The 19,610-nt window shown below is 37.7% G+C and overlaps 1 protein-coding gene across 1 annotated transcript; it reads right to left on the bottom strand.

Annotated features, from left to right (window-relative positions):
* Positions 1-2,893: 2,893 nt before the first annotated feature.
* rnf166 (ring finger protein 166) lies at positions 2,894-16,730 on the bottom strand. The gene is made up of 6 exons (XM_084736330.1): positions 15,928-16,730; positions 9,542-9,698; positions 8,071-8,183; positions 7,161-7,275; positions 5,192-5,299; positions 2,894-3,466 (listed from the first exon to the last, which is right to left on the bottom strand). Exons 1-6 carry the CDS (start codon positions 16,107-16,109, stop codon positions 3,401-3,403), a joined length of 741 nt encoding a protein of 246 aa, XP_084592456.1. The 5' UTR covers positions 16,110-16,730; the 3' UTR covers positions 2,894-3,400.
* Positions 16,731-19,610: the final 2,880 nt, after the last annotated feature.

Genomic DNA, 19,610 nt, shown 5'->3' with positions numbered 1-19,610 from the left:
GTCCACAACAGATGTGGACACAGACAGAGGGTGTCTGCACACACAGATGTGTTTGTTGGCGCAGACAGTTTACAGACTCTCACAGACATGGACACAAGATGGAATTTATACTTTGTCAGGTGAATGTGGAAAGTATAAATTAGGCTTAAGTCTCCCCGAGATGATTATGGGAATAACATGCTGATGATTTTTGTATTCACTTGGACTTATATTGGACTTATTTTTCATGCTGTACACACATTCTTAAGAACTGGGACAAATTATGTCCTACCAAGAAAAACTTTCAAAACTATATTTACTAACACAAATTTTTGGTTTAGAATTTATTCTTTATCACTCATTTATATATATGAAATATATGTAGTTTATGAAATGTTTTGCTTTGCTTTCATTTTTGTCATTTCTAAACAAAAACAGCCTCATCTCAAACAGGAATTCACAACTTCAGACAATTTAAAAATGTGTTAAAATCCTTTCAGTTTTTTAACAAAAACATGATTTAATCAGACATAAAATGGTTAGCTATACCCTAAGAACCCTTGTCTCACTTACTGGTTTAAAAAAGGCAGGAAGACTGTTCATTTTTTAGACAAACTGATTCAATATTTCTATCAGATGTGTCTCGACCATAACATGTCAACATGTAGTCCTTCTAAATCAAAGCTAAATAAGAATTATGGTTAAAAATGTGTATTTTGATTAAATTAAAAAAAACTATGACTATGCTGAGAAATGACAAAAATGGAACATTTTGTCAACTTTGTAAGACGTCAACCCTGGTAGATTTTCTATCTGACAAAGCTGACGTTTACATTTAATAAAAAAATGTAATCTCTAGGAGGTTGGCCTGTTACAAGATTTAATAGCCACTGAAGAGTAAAATGGTTTTGTCCCAGTTCTCAAGAATGAGCGAGTGGCAAACATAAAACACAGGTTATTTTGGGGACACACATCAGGAGAGACTGAGGCCTGTGGTTCCACAGTGCTGTGGTGCAGCAGTATGCACAAAGCTGCCAGTAACAGGACTGAGAAGGTAGAGGTCATTAAAGAGACTGATCTGGGCGGTATGTCCCTTTACCAGCCATATCAGATATCATCAATCTCATCAAAAACAGTTTCTAGAACATTTCAGCCTCAAGACAAACCAGTATTTTCCTCCAGCTGCTGACAGAAATCTGAGGAGAATCATTTCAGTCCATCACCTTCAAAACGTGTACTTCACTTCCTAAGTGGTTTATTTAACAAATTCCATTTCTGTGTGCATAGAAAACAACAATAGAACAAGATAAAAATCAATACAACTTAAAGGTGAGCTTACTTTTGATTAATGTCACTGTTTTTATTGTAATATTTTAAAATATTTCTGTGATCTGTGTGTATAGTATTTATACCTCACTTTATCATATAGTCACACATGTTCAATACAGGACAGCCTTCTCAGTCTAATATTACAGAGACAACTGTCTGTGTGTCCTCTCCAGAGTCTGAACGTCTGTCTGTCACAAGAGCCCTGTCAAACATGAACAGTGCAGGCAGAACATTCATAACACGTCCACGCAGTAGTGTGGACCGCCAGATTAGCTCAGTCAGTGAGACTATGAGGACAGATAATAGAGGAGCAAGGAGATTTCTATGAAGGGTGTGTCTATAATGCATTATAAACACATTTAAGAGACATCTACATGCATGTATAAGGCTTTATAAAACTACATTTTTATACTAGGTTTACAAAGTATTGTAAGTACTGGACATATTGTCTTATAAGTGCTTAACTCACAACAAGTTATATAACATATCACAAGTGGTGATGGACATTATGTATTACAGGTTTAACACTTATAAGAAGGCTTATAACCTCTTATAAGTGGTGGCGGACATCAAGTATCATAGGTTCAGCACTTATAAGAAGGTTTATTAAGTATTATAAGTGGTGGTGTACATAACGTATTATAAGTTCAGCATTCATAATGCCTTATAGCTCCTTGCCAAAATGGTCACACAATTGCTAATAACCTTATACAGTGGTGCCACCCTACTTAGAGCTGAGAAAGTCATGCTACGGTGTATTATTGATGTTCATAAGACATTAATCCATCTTAGAAACTTAAATTTTTAATTTGTTATGAAACATTAGAGCAGTTCTCTATGTGTCTTTATCACTGGCTAAAGTTGTCGTAAGACTAACAATGTGCTATGTGAGGAGTTATAAAGCATTATGAATGGTGAACATGTAATATTGTAAGTCCACCACTTAGAATACTTTATAAACCTTTTTAGAAGTTGTCATGCATGATTACAAATGTTTACAAATTGTTTTATAAAGCCTTATAGATATATTATAATGTTCTATGATCATGTTTCTAATGTATTATAGACATAGACCCTCTTAGAAGGTGTTATCAAGATTTCTTTTGCAACATGAAAATTCATATGATTGTAGCCTTTCCCTGTGTGATGCTCTGACGCCACCTATGGGAGATCCTCACCTCTAACCTCTTGACTGTGACTGTTAGAAGATGACACGGACTGTATCGTAGCAGGTGTTACTGTAAAACCACACAACGAGCAGCTCAGTCAACAAGTCTCCTGAAGACCTGTCATGTCCTACAGAGCTGAAGAACAGGACAAACCTGTGTACACAGTCAACAAGCCTGACAGTGCTGCTTTTCTAACTGATAGATTTTGTTCGATCTGCTGAGCGCAAAACTCAACGAATCAACTGATGAGCAGAGGAGCGACTGATTCATTGTGTTTTATATTAGAATGTTATCAGCTTACCTTTGTAAAATGTTTCCTAATTAGGTCTTGTGGACTAGCTTCTGTATGTTAACTTCTCAAAAAAATGAATTTGCCTGTTCGAACTTGATCACCGCTCTGTGGAGGAAACTGGAGCCGGTGTCCCCGCTCACTATTTCTCAGACTGAACGTCGACCAAGTCGCTCACAGTGAGGATTTCCAAGCAAAGTGACCTGAACCACTGATGAGGGTTTTCAGAGTCAGCGGGCTTCAAAGATGAGGCTTTTTTCTGACGAGGTAGCCCTTCATGCTGCAGAGGTCCAGATGGAGAGGACGGACTGTTCCCATGCTGTAGGTTGGGATTTTTAAAGTCAATGTGTGACGCATTTTTAATGTAGCTCATCTGGATCCACTTTTTCTTCAAATCACTGAATCAAAATGAAGCAGAGAAGACACCTCCAAACTGCTTTTGTTTTGTAGCTTGACTGCTGCACCAACACAAAACATCGTTGTCGTGAAAAATGGAGTGTGAGACAGTGTGAGTCTGGCTGGGTCAGGTGTGTCTGTTGGCTGGATGACACCTTCTGAGCCATGGAGGAGCAGCAGCAGTGCAGTGACAGTGGAGTGGATGAGGATGATGATGATGATGGTGGTGTGACTGTTGTCAGTTTTCAGCCAGTGACAGTGCCAGAGCTGCCTGCAGTGCTGCCTCTTCATCGATGCTGTAGTCCTAACAAAACACAAAAATAAACCTCTTCTAGTCACTGCATAACACACGATTATAAACAGAGAATATTTCACACATTTTTTTGGTGAAAATTTGTTCTTTAACAATTTATATATGTATGATATATATGTAATTTATGAAATGTTTTGGTTTGTTTGTTTTTTTTTTTAATTTCTAAACTTGCTCTGTGCCAGAAAACAGCCTCGTCCCAGACAAGAATACACATTTATTTCAATTTAAAAATGTGTTAAAAGCCTTGAAAATCTAAAACTAACAATACCTACTGATAACATAGGTGTAAAAATGTGCTATTATAATTATCTTTGTTTTAAAATCTATTTTCTTCTATCAATTCTGTCAGATTTTTACAAAAACATGATTTAATCAGGCATAAATAGTGTTAGCTATACCCTCAGGACCCCTGTCTCACTTCCTGGTTTAGAAAAGGCAGGAATACTGCAAACATTGGTAAACTTTATATTTTTTGACAAATGAATTCAATATTTCTATCAGATGTGTCTCAATCATAACATGTCGACTCTGTAGCTCTTCTAAATCAAAGATAAATAAGAATTATGGTTTAAAAATGTGTATTTTGATTTTTTTATTTTAAAAAAATAAAATGGTTACTCACTATGACTGTGATATGAAATGAAAAAAGTAACACTGTCAACTCTGTCTATATTTAATAAAAAATGAATCACTATAATGCGGATTCCCTTGATCAGTGAGAGGTCATGAAAAATAAGTAAAACTTTTCTAAGATTCAACTTTTAGTTTGAAAATGGCAGTAGATATTTATGATTCATTTTATAAACGTAATCAGAACTGATAAAATTCTGTGTTATTCTTCATTTATTTGACCTGGTTTAACAGGTGTTACACTGTATTTGGTGACCCGTCACATTCACGCCAGAACATATCCTAAATCTTGTCACTGATATGATTAATTATGAATGTTGATCATAGTTGTGATCAAGTTTTGGTCACAGCAGATTCACAAGTTTGAGAATGGCTGCACTGGGAGGTTGGTCTGTTACAAGGTTTAATGAAAACAGGTAGAAGTTGACGTTACAGCGTGGATTCTGATGCCTCCGCCTGCAACAGTTTCATACAACTGTGACTTTTTGTGTTTCCTACACCTGATTGAAACCATTGATTCATTATAAATCCTATTTGCAAGTGTCCCAGGAGTTTGAGAATTATGGCTCTATTGATACAGTATACAGTTAATGAGAAAAGATTGCAAGGAAAGAGTTATTACCTTTATTACCTAATAGTATCCAACATAGTTATTCAAAAATATATCAAAGTCAAATATAAAAACGCTTTAAAATTGACCAAGTTATTGGCATAAGTGTGTTTTTAGAGACAGGTCTGTCAGGCGGCCATTTTGCGGCCATCTCGAAAGCGTTGGTCTCCAAAATTTAATCAGTTCATGTACCTGTTATAGAGTGTTAACACACAAGATTTGGTGCAAATCTGTCCACCTGTTCAAAAGTTATCACGCAAACAAAAATCTGTGACGGACGGACGGACAGACAGAGAACAGTATGCCTCTGGCCCGGCACCTTCGGCGGGCGGAGGCATAATAACCAAAAGTTTGATATTTTAAAATATATTTTCCAGCAGAATTGAAGATTAAAAATCAAAACCCCCTCAAAACTCCCTTGGTTTGTCCCAGTTCTCAAGAATAAGTGTTTTAAAAAGAAAAAAAAAAAAACTTACAACAAAGGTGTCATAAGAGAACTTGTGTCTGTGGAGGAGGTGCTGGAGGAAGTTGGAGCTCTTGTAGCTGGGGTCTCCCCATGGCATGGCTGAACACACCGGACACACCTGCAGACACACGTGTACGTCAATCAAACAGTGAACTGAACTGAACAGCAGGCTTTGACTACTTTTGTGATCTGGATAAAAAACACCGTCACAGATGTGTTCACTCTGCTGACCTTATCTGAACCTGCCCCACATGGTTCCACACAAATCTGGTTCTTTAAAGTTCAAGTAGTATTTGTAAAACATGCTGCTGATTTACTTCAAATGCACTTTCTCTCACACTGTGAAATGAGTAAGAGGATAGCAATAAAAACAGTCAGGAAAACTGGAGAGTCAGAGGGGCAGGCCATGCAACAAAAGTCCTTAGCACAACTCGACCTGAGGTTGTTGTGGATTCGTACACTCCCTTCAGCTTTTTTTAGATGATCTGGTAAGTCAGCTACAGAGCTGTTGTTAAGATACAGTGGATTATTGCCTTCCTGAGCAGAGAATGACATCACTTCCCTTGGTCTTTATCATTATTTAGGGCAGCCACGTATGCATGCTCATGCATGGGCATGCATACAGCTCCTGGTCTTCCCTGCGTAACAGTCAGCAATGTAGTAACAGAATATTGATCTGTTTCTGATCTGCACTGATCAGTCTGATAGTTTGATCTGACTTTCAGGAAATGGTCATGTCTAGGAGTAAACTCTGGATGTGACGATGCTTTGTTTAAGATCCTGGAAGTTTTAGAGACAGACAACAGCTGGTTATGGTTGAGGAAAGATCATAGTTTGGGTTAAAACGATCCCTCTCGCAAGATCTTTCACAGGTCTGGGGTTCCCTTCTCTAAGAGAGAGCCAGAATGGCTACGACCTGGTTACAATCTTTGTAGTCTCACAACAAAACAGTCAATAAAATGTGTTTCTGAAAACATTTTATATGAGAAACAGGTGATGTGGTAACAGAATCTTGATCTATATTTGATCAGCACTGTCTAGTTTGACAGTTGGATCTGAGTTTTGTGTGCAGTGTGAGTTCAGATGACACTCCTGCCCCACAAAACTTTATTGAAAAAAGGGTAAATGTTGTTCCAGGTTTGTGAAAATGTTCACACAATAAAAAGTTCTGTTTCTCAGACAGAGTGGAAGCACTTCTGCTAACTGATGATCATGAGTTTCCAAACATAGGTCATGGATGCATTTTTATTGGGTCACCAACTGACAGAGTAAAAGACATAGCAATGTTCTGATATGTGAATTTAGTTTCCTCGTTAAAATGAGGAAACAGATGGTAAACCGGCACCCACCCCACCCCACCCCACCCCTCTCTGTCTTCACACCAACCTGGACAGGAAACATGTCCATGCGCTCTGGCTGAGGTAACGTCGAGTGTGACTTCTGTGACTCCCTCATGCTTCATCACATGCATGATGTCAAAGTGAAAACACAACGAAAAGAAAATACAACATCGGCTTCATCAGAGCCATTCAAACTGCAGATGAGAGGCCTCAGTGTGTTTTATGTGGGGACGGGCTCAGTAATGAGAACTTAAAAATGATGTTAATTGGACAGACATCTCCAGAAAAAGCACTCTCACTTCAGAGCAACTGAAACAAATTTTTCCTGTGCAGAGAAGAGACTTTGAAGAGACGGTGTTTTGACAGCCTGTCATGTGTTTGTTTGTGTAGCATTGGAACTGTTTGTTTCATGTGTCCGTTAGCTGGTGACTAGAGTGCTGCTAGTTAGCTAGCTAACATTACTTGTCAGTGTTAGTTGTGATTGCTGATGTGATCTTACTAGTTGCGATTGACATTCTGTCCTCAACTCACAGGCTTGTCCCTAATGTGGAAAGTTTGGGTCAAGAGGAGACATCAAATTTCTGTTTTGGCACTCAAGCTGAAAAAGTTTGGGAACTTCTTCTTGTAATATCCTCTTACCACTTTATTAGGGTCATTGCGGTGGTTGTCCATACAGTGCTTCACCAGTTCCTGCTGGTCCAGGTTTCTGGCTCCACAGAACGGACACACGAATGTTGACCGGTTAGGAATATTGCTACATACGGGAGAAAGACACACACATACATATATTTCATTTGTGAGTTAGCAAGTGTCTGTAATAAAGCGAGTCAGCATACATATTAGGGCTGCACGATTAACCCAGAAGTGTATCAACTTCGCAATATGTCTTTCTGCTACAGTGTTTGTTAAAGGCAAAATGTGTCAAAAAACATTTAAATGAATGAATGTGTTCATTTGGTTCAGATTCCTCCAAAACACATCACACCACAGTCATTTTAACATGTTTTTCAATCACAATAAGAATAATGATGTAAAAATGATCATTGCCTCTATTATCACAGTTGCAATATCAGTCAAAATTATCAAAACAAGATATTTTTTCTAAATCATTCTGCCCTAATACATAAAGAATGAAATATATTGAGTCTGTTCTGGGTTGCGGAGTTATAGAGACACAGTGCAGCTTTCAAACTGCCGTCTGTGTTTTCCCACAGAGAGTTTCTTTAAACTGAAACATGAAACTGGGCTTTTCTGTCCATACAAAATAAATGAGCATCTTTTCCTGCGCTGGGCATCAAAATGTGAGCATCCTGTCATTTTAACCAGGAATAAACAACAAAACATGATCATTTAGTTTAAATACAACAACTCACAGCTCCAGCGAGGCTCTGATGGCCTCACAGGAGCTGTGGAGGGATTTTGGCTGTTCTCGACTGCTGAGGCATTTCAGAGCGGCTGGAGAGTGTTATGAACATAATGTGAAAATGCTAACGGGAACATATGTTGTTTTTCAGTCAGCTGAGCACAGCGGCGTTCAGAGCGTGTGTACCTTGGTATAGGTTGGGAGGTGGGGACCACGGGGACAAACTTAGGACAGTTGGCTATCTGCTCCTGGACTTTAGAACAGGAAGCAATGTGGGACCTCATCTTTACCAGAGCCACCTGAGAACACACAAGAATACAAGAACACGATAATAAACGTTCCATTTTGTCACAACAGCCTCATTAGTTTTATTTGGTGTCATCGTCACAGAGGATCTAACTGAGTCAGACTCATCAGCTGTTCATACTTCATCCACACCTCCAACATCATTTATATTTCAATCATAACTTGTTAGATCTGGTTAACCTGCAAGCTAAACAGATACGTGTAAAAACAGAAATTACAGTCCCTCCAGGAAGTTCAGCAAATTCAACCAATCCCCTGAATTCTGTGCAACCTTGCAATTTTTTGCAAATTTGATCAATCATTTGACCAATCACTGCAGTCCCCAACATAAACATTGTGTGCTCATCTCAATGAGCCGACTCAATGTTTTGTTCTGTATTCGCCACTTTTTTTAATTCATCTTTTGTTTTGTCTCACGTACTGACAAGAACACATTTGTCATTGTTGCTGACATTTATCAATGCTCTGTGCACTTTTATAATTTTATCTGTTTTGACTGAGCTTGAGCTCCAAAAGATTCTGCTTCTTTTATTAGAAAAAAAAAAAAGCCTGGTCCTCAGAGCTCACTGCCCTGCATGTTTTACATGTTTCCCTGCTCAAACACCCCTGATTCACATGATCAGCTCATCATCAAGCCTCTGCAGAAGCCTGACAACAACCTGACAGCCAACAGTTGTTTCTCACAACATAAAACTAGAAATTGCTCCTTATTCCATCTGGTCTTTGAAAATGCATAAGTTGTGTTGTCTTTTGATTGGTCTGGATTGGCAAAGTCTCTCTTATCATAAGTATCCATATGAAATGAAACAGCTGACTTTATGTCAATCAACAATATGTGTTTGCATTTTGTGGATTTGTTTTGTCAATGATTTGTTTCTTGCTATTTTATGTTATTATAAGTTTATTTCTTCTGTTGTTCATTTTTTTCTTTTCCACCTCAGGGCACCATAAATTTCTCACAGCAGCTGTAAAATAAATTATTTACTGCATATGCTACCAAAGTAAAATGTAATGTGCATTGTATTTTCACTCCATGTACTTCCACTGTATGAATGAACAAAGAAAAGTTGAAGGATCACTTTCTTAATTTAACACAATTAGAGGTGCACACATGATGAACTAACACAGATGTGGTATTTTCTATATATGATGAATATGATGAACTGGTTTCAGACCCTAGGAAGACTAGCTGGTGCCATGGGTATCCTTTTAAATACATAAATAAATACATAAACATCAGTGTTTGCTATGCAGTCACAATATGATTATTCACTTGTGTACCAAACATTCACCTATAATCAAAGTTGCACCTCTGATTTTCTGACATGGTTAATAAATGTTCAGTATGTACCTTCTTGCTACAGCCCCTGCAGGGAGCTTTGTACGAGGCCAGCTGCTTCTCCACGCTGGAGGACCGCTCCACCTTCTTGGGGTCAAAGGGGACGCGACAGAGGGGGCAGAGGGGCGAGGTCACCTGAAGACATGGCTGCAGACACTCCCCACAGAACCTGGAGGAGCAGAGAACGAGCATCAGCTGAGGGGGAAAGGTTAAGATCGTTCTCAAGGGAACCACCACAGTGATGATAATGAAGGAGAGAGAAGCACTGCAGCTCTGTTTCCTCGAACACATTTATCCTCCAACCTGAGTCAACTGAATAGGCTTTTTAATGTGACATTTCACATGTTACTAAAGCACAATTGTTCAGCCTAATATATTGTTTTAGGGCTGTGGCTAATGACTCAATGAATCAATTAACTGTTTGGTCCATTAATGTCAGAAAATGGTGAAAAATGTTGATCAAAGTCCCAGCTGACGTCCTCAAATGTCTTGTTTTGTCCACAACTCAAAGACATTCAGTTTACTGTCAGAGAGGAGGAAAGAAACCAGAAAATATTCACATTTAAGAAGCTGAAATCAGAGAATTTTGATATTTTTTATTCTAAAAAAATCAATTAATTAACCTTGCCATAATATTGACAGTTGTAAAAATATGTCAGTGTACGTCCATGTGCTCATATAACATTTGAAAAGCTGTTACTAGCAAATCTTTTATGGGCTGCCCTTTTTTAAGCACTTAAACAATTGACCCCAAAATTAAAAATACAGTTATTTCCTTTTACCTGTAGTGCTGTTTATCCATCTAGATAGTTTTGGTGTGAGTTGCATAGTTTTGCAGCTGTAGAGATGTCTGCCTTCTCTCCAGTATAATGGGACTAAATGGCACAAGTCCTGTGGCGTTCAAAGCACCAAAAAACAAATTTGAAAAATTCAACAGCAATTTCTCAATCCAAAAATGATTACCTAGTTACTCAAGATAATCCACAGACCTTGCTGTGAGTTTCATACAGGAACTACTTTCTTTGCAGCAGAACAAAAGTAGTTCTGGTAGATTCTAATTTAGAAAGAAAGTAACGCCTACATTAAACTGCTCACAACAAGGTCTGTGGATTATCGTGAATAACCAGGTCATGATTTCTGGAAAGACAAGCTGGTTTTGAATTTTTCAAAATGTATTTTTTGGTGCTTTGAGCACCACAAGCCATTATAGTCCCATTATACTGGAGAAGAGGCAAACATCTCTACGGCTGATATCTCCAAAACTCTGCAACTCACAACGAAAAAGCTCTAGATGGATACACAGCACTACAGGGCAGAGGAAAATATCTATTTTTGATTTTCTGCTGAACTGTTCCTTCAACAATCAGAATCAAAATTCTCACTGACTTTCTTACAGTTGCCTACTCATTTAATTAAATTAACATTTTGGCCATAAATGATAAAGGGTTATGCTACAGCTATGAAGGTATGAACTTTGTTCTTGCCACATCACTCTCCTACATGTTGCCCATTAAAAACCACAGTACCCATGAGCCTAAGTGGTGAAATTAAAATTCTTCCATTTTCAGGATTCTTCATTGTAGAAATCAGAAACAAGACAATGGCTACTATTCATCCAAATTTGCTTCAAAATGCAGTTTCATGTAAGAACTATTTTCTTTCTGCAGTGGAATCTATCAGATCTACTTTCTTTCTACTAGAAAGAAAATAGTTTCTACATGAAACTGCCCAAAACTCACACCAGAAAAATCGAAATGGATAAAAAGCACTACAGCCCAGGGGGAAATATGTATTTTTGGAGTGAACTGTCCCTTTAACTGGAGACCCTGGGAGACTGATTGAACTGTGACGTATTTAACACACAGTAGAGAGGTGAGTCAGTTAATGGCCAGCTGTTTCCCTGTACAGTTGTGTGTGTATTCTACGGTCCAGTGAAAAGTGAGCATTAGTGTTCCCTGACGATTCATCCGTCCCCATCAGCAGCAGAGGATTAAAAATAGCTGCATTTTCCCTTTAACTGAAAATAGAACTGAGGCTACCTGAGGTCTGCTCTGCTCTTTGTTGTTCCTTTCAGCTCCAGACTGGGACAGATCACAAACACACCCCTCTGGCTAACTGCACTCAAATGTAATCTGATATCAAGTCAGATTCATGTGATGGTGCGAGCTGATGATGTCATTATCCCGTCAGTCACACGTCAACGCTTAATTGAGTGCAAATGGCCTCAGATCACCGGTGCCCGTTTCCCCACAGATACCTCTAATCTCAGTCAGGTAGAAATCATTACATGAGTGAGTTAGAAATAAGAAATACACAAAGTGGAGCTCTCAGACTCAGCTCCAATCAAAGCCTCCAGTTTTCTGTTAAAGATGTTTTTGCTATTGTAGTCTGATCCTGTCATCAGAACTCTTCTTAGCTTTCTTACACTTGACTCTGCTGACATGCAGAGGGAGAGAATTCACTTTTAATCTGTCTGATGACTGACAGCTTTTATTTTATTGTATTCAGTTTTGCAGAACGCCAGCCTTGTTTTCTCCCTGAGAACTGCAGTCGACTGGGGAGACATGTGGAGGGCTGCAGACAGACAGACAGACAGACAGACAGACAGGTGCTCCCTCCATGTCACAGGATGTCACTGTCACTGTCAGTGTCTGTGAAGGTGGGTGGCAACTTAACTCCTGCACAACAGATCTGTGTCTGTCAAAAAGCAAACGCAAACAAATACATTTCAGTAGAACTGCAACAATTCATCTATTAATCAATTATTAATATATTATAAATTAACTGCAAACTATTTTAATGATTGATTAATTGTTTTGAGTAACTTTTTAAATAAAAAATGTACAAATTCTCTCATTTCAGCATCTTAGATGTGAATATTTTCTGATATCTTTACTCCTCTCTGACAGTAAACTCATCATCTTTAGGTTGCAGACAAAACAAGACATTTGAGGACGTCATCTAGGACTTTTGGAAACACTGATCAGCATTTTTAATAATATTCTGACATTTTTTGGACAAAATAATAAATCAATTAATGAAAAAAAAGGTAATAATGAAAATAATTGTTACAGGAATTCCTTGTAAAAAAAAAAAAGATCCAAACACGTGCAGCCCACAGATGTATGTCCACATGTTTGGATTTATTTTTCAACTGACAAGATTGTGACAGGATCAATTAATCAATTATTTGAGGAACAATTGGCAGATTAATCAACAAAGACAATAACCAGTCCTTGCAGCCCTACACTTTAGGTGTCTCTCTCATACCCTGTACATGACACTACATTGTGAGAAGTGTCTTTTTTTGAGGTGGTTGTAATAAAATAATTTAATATCACACTGGTTGTAGTATATTCTCCCTCTATGAATGAAATAACTTATTAAATAATATGCCATACAATAACTAACTCTAACTCAATAACACTCCTGCTGCACACAAGAGTTTCATTAAAGCAATATCAGGGGTCAACAATAAGGATGACCCACGTGTCTGGGGCAAGTAAAATGGCATGTCAGGCTAGTAAATTTAACAACCAACCTGCCTGACTAAGCATGTGGTAAAAAATAACTATTTTGATCGGTGATTAATCATTAAAGTTTCCTGAAAAAATGGCAAAAACTGCTGCTTTCAGCCTCTCAAATATAAAGATTTCCTCTTTTCTCTCTTTATCATATTAAAATAAATATATTTGACTATAAACTGACAAAACAAGACATTTAAAGACATCTCCTTGGAGTCTAAGAATCTAGGATGGACATTTTTCTCTATTTTCTTACTTTTATAAACACTGCATTGCATTGAATACAGATGAAAACTTAATTTAGTCTTTTTTGTTATTTGATAACTGGTAATAAATTACCAAAACATTAACTTATGTAAAAGTGGACTGTGTATTTTTGAATCTTACTATAGAAAATAGTGTTTTCTGAACTATCCAAGCAATATAAGGACTGATGTGTCTTTCTGACCCTCTCAGTGAACTAGCAAGCAAATATTTTTAAGTACAAGTCCCTAAATTTGGTGGACAAAATATGCCAAATATAAGCTTATGTGACAGAAAAGGCAATATAACTGAACTCAACACAGCGCTCCTTAACTGTAACACTGAACTGTGATGTGGTGTTTGTGATGAAACGTGAGCTTGACTTCTCAGCTGGTTGAGGAAACTGTTGACACACACATATTACATCACATCCTTAGATGTGTCAGATTCTAGATACTTAACTTCCTGCTTCAATTTACTACAGCATTTTTGTTGCTGTTTTGTTTTTTGAAAGTCCACATTTTGTGTTTCTGGTTCTTCTGAAAGGATCACCTTAGCAGTTTGAGTTTGAGACTTAGTAAACCCAGACTTCAATAATCCCGACATACTGCCAGCTAGCCAGCGACAAGCATGGTTCACTGACTTCATACAATGTTGAACTGTAAGGCTCACAGTATGAGATGAGTTGGACTGATAACTGAAAGATTCAAAACATTTTATGTTTCAGTCTGTCCTACCAATTTAATAAAATATTGTGTTAAAAATGTGTATTGGTATCAGCCAATATATTTGTTTGTTTTGTTTTAACATAAAATATACATAAATTTAAACCATTAATATGACATTTCAGACATTTCACAGTGTCCAAATCAACATGTCAGCGCTCTCTGATGTGTGTTTTTTCAACTATAAGGTTCTAATTGCTTATTAGAGGATTTTTGACAAATAAACTCAATTTAATTCAGTTTTATTTGTATAGTCCCAAATCAAAAAACAAAGTTATCTCAAAGCAAGTCTTGCAAGTCTAGAGTCTAGACCGTGCTCTTTACAAACCCAACTGTTTCCACCAAGAGGAAGCACTGAGGCACCTGTGGCGAGGAAAAACTTCATTAAAAGAGGCAGAATCCTTGAGTGGATCCAGGATCTTTATTAAGGGTACAAACCTATACAAGAGCCTCTTGGTATTTCTGAAACTTTACTAGCCCTTTTCATAGCCTGAGTATCAAAACTGCAGTGATGGACTGAACATCAGTCAAAGGTACGTGACAATACACAAGGAATTAGAGCTGAAATGACTGATCGATTAGTTGTCACCTATTAAATTAATCAGGAACTACTCTGCTAACCGATTGTTTGAGCAATTTTCAAGAAAGACTTAAAATTCTCTAAAAATTCTCTTAAAATTCCAGCTTCTTAAATGTGAATATTTTCTGCTTTCTTTACTCCTCTGTGACTAAATATCTTTAGACTGTGGACAAAACTAAACATTTGAGGACGTCATTTTGAGCTTTGGGAGAAACGAACATTTTTCACCATTTTCTGACATTTTATACACCAAACAACTCAGAATACATTTTTCAGCCAATATGCTCATTGATAATTACCTGCTTCTCCCAGCCAATATTTATAAGATAGCCAATAATTTCACAATTTGTATTTCAAAAAGACTAATAACTTGATTAATATACACCAACACCAGGGCTGCACGATTTGGTTATATTGCGATTACTTTGACTGAAATTTCATTTGCAATGTCATTAGTAGAAATTATCAGTTTTGCATTGCAATTTTCATGATCAAAAAACCTACACAATCGTGATGACGTGATATTTATTGAGGTCTGTACGAAACATGTTTTCTTTCATATGGAGGACAAGATTTTAAGGTCAGGTCATCTCTGCAGCACTGCTGTTTTATCATACATTTTTACTTTTTCAAAAAACTGCAATTTGGTTCTGTGATTTGGATATTGCACTTGACTAGACTGCAAATTTATCACATTTGCAAATACATGTGCAGCCCTAACTGATACCAATGAAGACAATATCAGCCGGTAATTTATCGTACCTTATCCACAAACAAATAATCGGGAAAATGATTGACAGATCGATTGACAATGTAAATAATGGTTAGTTGCAGCCCAACAAGGCACACTTCACTTGGAATTTCAACCTACTCTTGTTCAAAACACTTTGAAATCAGAACAATGTTATTACTTGTATTAAGTGTCATTGCTGATCCCTGTATGTATCTGTTTGCTGTGTGTTGGTCTGTTTTGTGATGTATGCTTTGTATCTGCATGTTGTCTGTCGCCAGTTCTTTCATGTGAAACCTTTTTATGTTATTTTTTGCTGACCATCCTCACCAGGACTCAATGTCAGAAGACTTACTGTCTGTCAGTGGGACCTTTATTTTGAAATAAAAGCATATTAAAATCATTGCCTCCTGAGACAAATGTTTTAAATGTTGAATACTTGTGAAAACAGAGCAGAAACCAAAAGACCTCAGCCAGATCAGCTGTTATTAACATATTAAACGAAGCAGCTGGACATTTAAAAGCCTGATGTCACCGCAACTTTCTGTCTGTCCACACACAATAGCACACATCTGAACAAGAAGTAGCTACTTTACGTGTGAGCACAGCTGGCGATGCTGACGGGTTTATGGTAGACCTCCAGGCAGATGGGACAGGAGAACTGGCTCTCGATTCCCTCCGCCTGTGTTGCCAGCGAGCCGGAGCCGCTGCCGGGCTGCTGCTGCTGCTGGCGGAGCTGTGTGCTCGCCGAGACAAAGCTCCGAAACATCGCCATCATGGAGCCGAACAGGAGACGATCTGACTGCAATTGTCGACAACAGCCCGAGAGGAAGCTGTCCAAGTGTTGTAACTGCGGTTAGCTAACAGTGCATCATCCGTACAGCAGTTTGAAGACACGCCGCGCAAACATGGTGGCTTTTCAGTCTACTTATCGTTAAATCAGCCTCTATAAAGCCAAACATTACTTTTCCGGGGCTGCTGGAGGAGACATGCCGGAGAAGTAAACATTGGGATTGAGGCTCGTTGGCGGGTGTGAGCGCGGTGCTGTGACGATGACCTGGATAAAAGCGCGGATCTATAAACTCACACAGAGCAGGTAACTGTGCGTCCAGCTGCCTGTCAGATCTGCGATGCTCCGCACGCGCCAGTGAACGCTCGCGAACAGCAAGAGCGGCTACAACAAAAGCCCTCCACGCGCTCTGCTTTCTGGGAGTTGAAGTCCTGCCTTTCATTTACTGACTGTACAAAATATTTGTCTGTAACTACAATCCCAGGGGCCACTCCTGACGTGTACAGTAAGTGCACCGGGCCAAAAGTCCTGAGAGACAGGACCGTCGCGTTATCATTTCTTATGATTATGATAAGCAATTTATACTGTCTGACCAAAAAAAAAAAAAAAAAAAAAGTCACCACCTGGCTTTAACTAAGCAGATAGGTCAGATCCTTCCATTGGATAGTGACTGCAGTGATTAATATGTTTCAGCTGGTAACAAGGTATTGTACTCTAACTGATGCAGTGAGGAGCTTCTCATTTCTTAAACGACCATGTCAGAAGACATATCCTGAGGTCGAGGAAAAGATGTTACTCTGTTTCAGAAGAGTCAAATTATTGACCTGCATCAAGCAAAGAGATTGTTGAAACTACTAAAACTGGGTTAAAAACTGTCCAACACATTATTAAAACCTGGAAGGATAGTGGTGAACCATCATCTTCAAGGAAGAAATGTGTTCAGAAAAAATGCTCATGTTTCCTAATTAGTGTGGACTCCATTAACGTGGGCTCAGCTGCAGGTTCAGGGTTCAAGATTAGTGAGGACCCCCACCTCAATCAGATGCAGCCTCACAAGTACAGGTAGTTCTCCCGCACTCCTTGGTGCCCCAGTTGCATAATTCCCCTACAGGTGGTCATTTGCTGGTGCAAAAGTTTCAGGCTAATGTAAAAGACCCTTTACTGGCCAGGGTGGTTCAGTGATGTACAACAGTGATGCAGGGAGTGTGGATCTCATGAAGAGTGAGATCAGTGTGCATTTTCGAGAACATATGAACGGTGGCACTTGATATTTTGGGGGCCCTGTCTGAGACCTCCAGCCTGAATAAGTACATCTTCGTGGTAAGGGATTATTTTTCCAAGTGGACAGTGACCTTCCCGCTCCCAAAACCGTTGCTAAAGTCTTACTGATCAGGGTTGAAACTTTGAACCCACTTTCTTCAGAGAGCTGTGTCAACTTTTGAACATTCATAAGTCTCTTCCATTAACAAGTATGTGACCAGGTTACTTGACCATCTCTCCACAGTGGTAGAGGCAGTTAAAGGACATCAAAAAGGCATCGGGACACTAGAAGGCAGGTTTTGATTTCAGGGCCAACTGTCAGTTTTACTCCGAGGGTGAGTTAGTGTGGCTTTGTTTTTAAACTAGGAAAAAAAGAGTATGTCCAAACTGCAGAGAAAGTTTAAGGAGCTATTTAGAGTAGTACAAAGAGCGACAGAAATGTTGTACAACATAGTGCCATCAGAGGGAGGCTCATATCAGGTTCAGAGACCCACTTCAGTGCTGGTTGGGTTCGCTGTCAAGAATCTCCTAGAAGAGCAGCAACAACCAAACTTTATTACAATATGTTATAACGTAATGACTTATTGTTGTAACATAAAATGACTGACATTATAACGTGGTCATATATTGTTATAATATAACACTCTTCTTGTTTCCACATATATTATAAATCATTTTTGTGTGACTTTTCACATAGCGCAATAACTTATTGTTATGACAAGAAAGGCTCTAATTAAGGCTCTGTGCTGAAACGCATAAGTGTTTTTCTATTATGATTTGAGCCAAATAAATAAGTGACGTGAGTATTTTGTCCTGCTTGACTTGAGGACTTCAATTTTGTTACCATTTCTTTCTTTTGGAAGAAACCTTTCTTGTTAAAACAGTATATTATTTATCTTGTGTAACGTGAATCTTATTGTTGTAACAGAATCTTTCACTTTATAATGTGATCACTTAAATTGTTATTACATGACATTATAAAGAGAAGTTTGTGTTATATGTGGAATGTTTCACATCAGAACAAGATGAGTACTATATGTTATAATAAGAAAAGCTTTTTGTTAAAATGTCGATAAGTTTGTAAGTATATCTTGTTACAAAGTGACAAACATTTTGGTATAAAAAATAAACTTTTCAGGTTATAAAGTGATATCAGTCCATTTGTCTTTTTCTCAGCTGTGGTCTGGTGGCAATAACTGCTGTAAAAATTAGTTTTATAACAAAAAATTGAGAAAAAAGCCATATAAATCTATTGATTATTTCTGGCCAGATTCTATATACATAAATTTAAATTTACAAGTCAAATGCCCCCTTTTACTGTTGTTTACAAAGATTTTGAACAATACAAAAACTATTAAATCTTAACAATTAAAAGGCCATAAAAACTGTAAGGACATGTAGGCAAAGTTGCAGGTTAAGTATGTACATATGTAAACATGGAATTGTGCCTCTAATATTCCTGTTTTCCTTTTTATTATTAGATGTTATTTAACAATAAGATGTTATTTAACAATTGTATGTATATATGTCTTATTTTTATTGCCTCATATGCCTTTTAATTTTTGCAATTTTTTTGTACGTGCAACATAAGAATGAAGTTCTTGAACCACCTTCTTATTGCGGTTGTCACCATAGCATGTTTGAATGCATGAATTTTTCATGTGCTACATTTTTTATTGTCAAAATCTATCAATTCAATTCAATTCAATAAATTTCAAAAGATAGGCGATTTATTTAGAAGTCCTTGTGATGGCATTTGTTGCCATATTGTCAGTAGGTGGCAAAGTCAGACAGAAAAGTATCACAAACAAATTACAATAAAGTCATGTAATTCATATTGGTTTGTTATAATATATAGTGGGGGGAAATAATAATAATTTGTAAGCATACATATAAATAAAACATAAAGTGAAAGTGAACATAAAAGGTTCATACATCATCAAACAATCAATCTTCTTCAATTTTAAGGAGAGGTTCAGGATATGTGCTATTGATTTCTGTTTCACGTAATTTGATTTGCTGGATACGAACACTCTTATGTCATTATTGTTGCATAGTTATCTCTGTAATTGTCATTATTTTATCTTTTTATTTAGTATCTCTTACTTTAATGACAGGCTTTGATTTTTAATCCCGACCCTTCCCTCCACACCTGTAGGTGGCGGTAAGACTCTTGTGTTGTTTCTCAGTCGCCATAAATATCAACAAGATTCTCTTACGTCATCAAAA

The sequence above is a fragment of the Lutjanus erythropterus genome, chromosome 14, assembly GCF_056507025.1.
Source record: "Lutjanus erythropterus isolate fLutEry1 chromosome 14, fLutEry1.hap2, whole genome shotgun sequence".
Classification (NCBI taxonomy): Eukaryota; Metazoa; Chordata; class Actinopteri; order Lutjaniformes; family Lutjanidae; genus Lutjanus; species Lutjanus erythropterus.
Note: the sequence above shows the minus strand (reverse complement) of the source record. Positions and strands in the feature narration are given on the sequence as shown.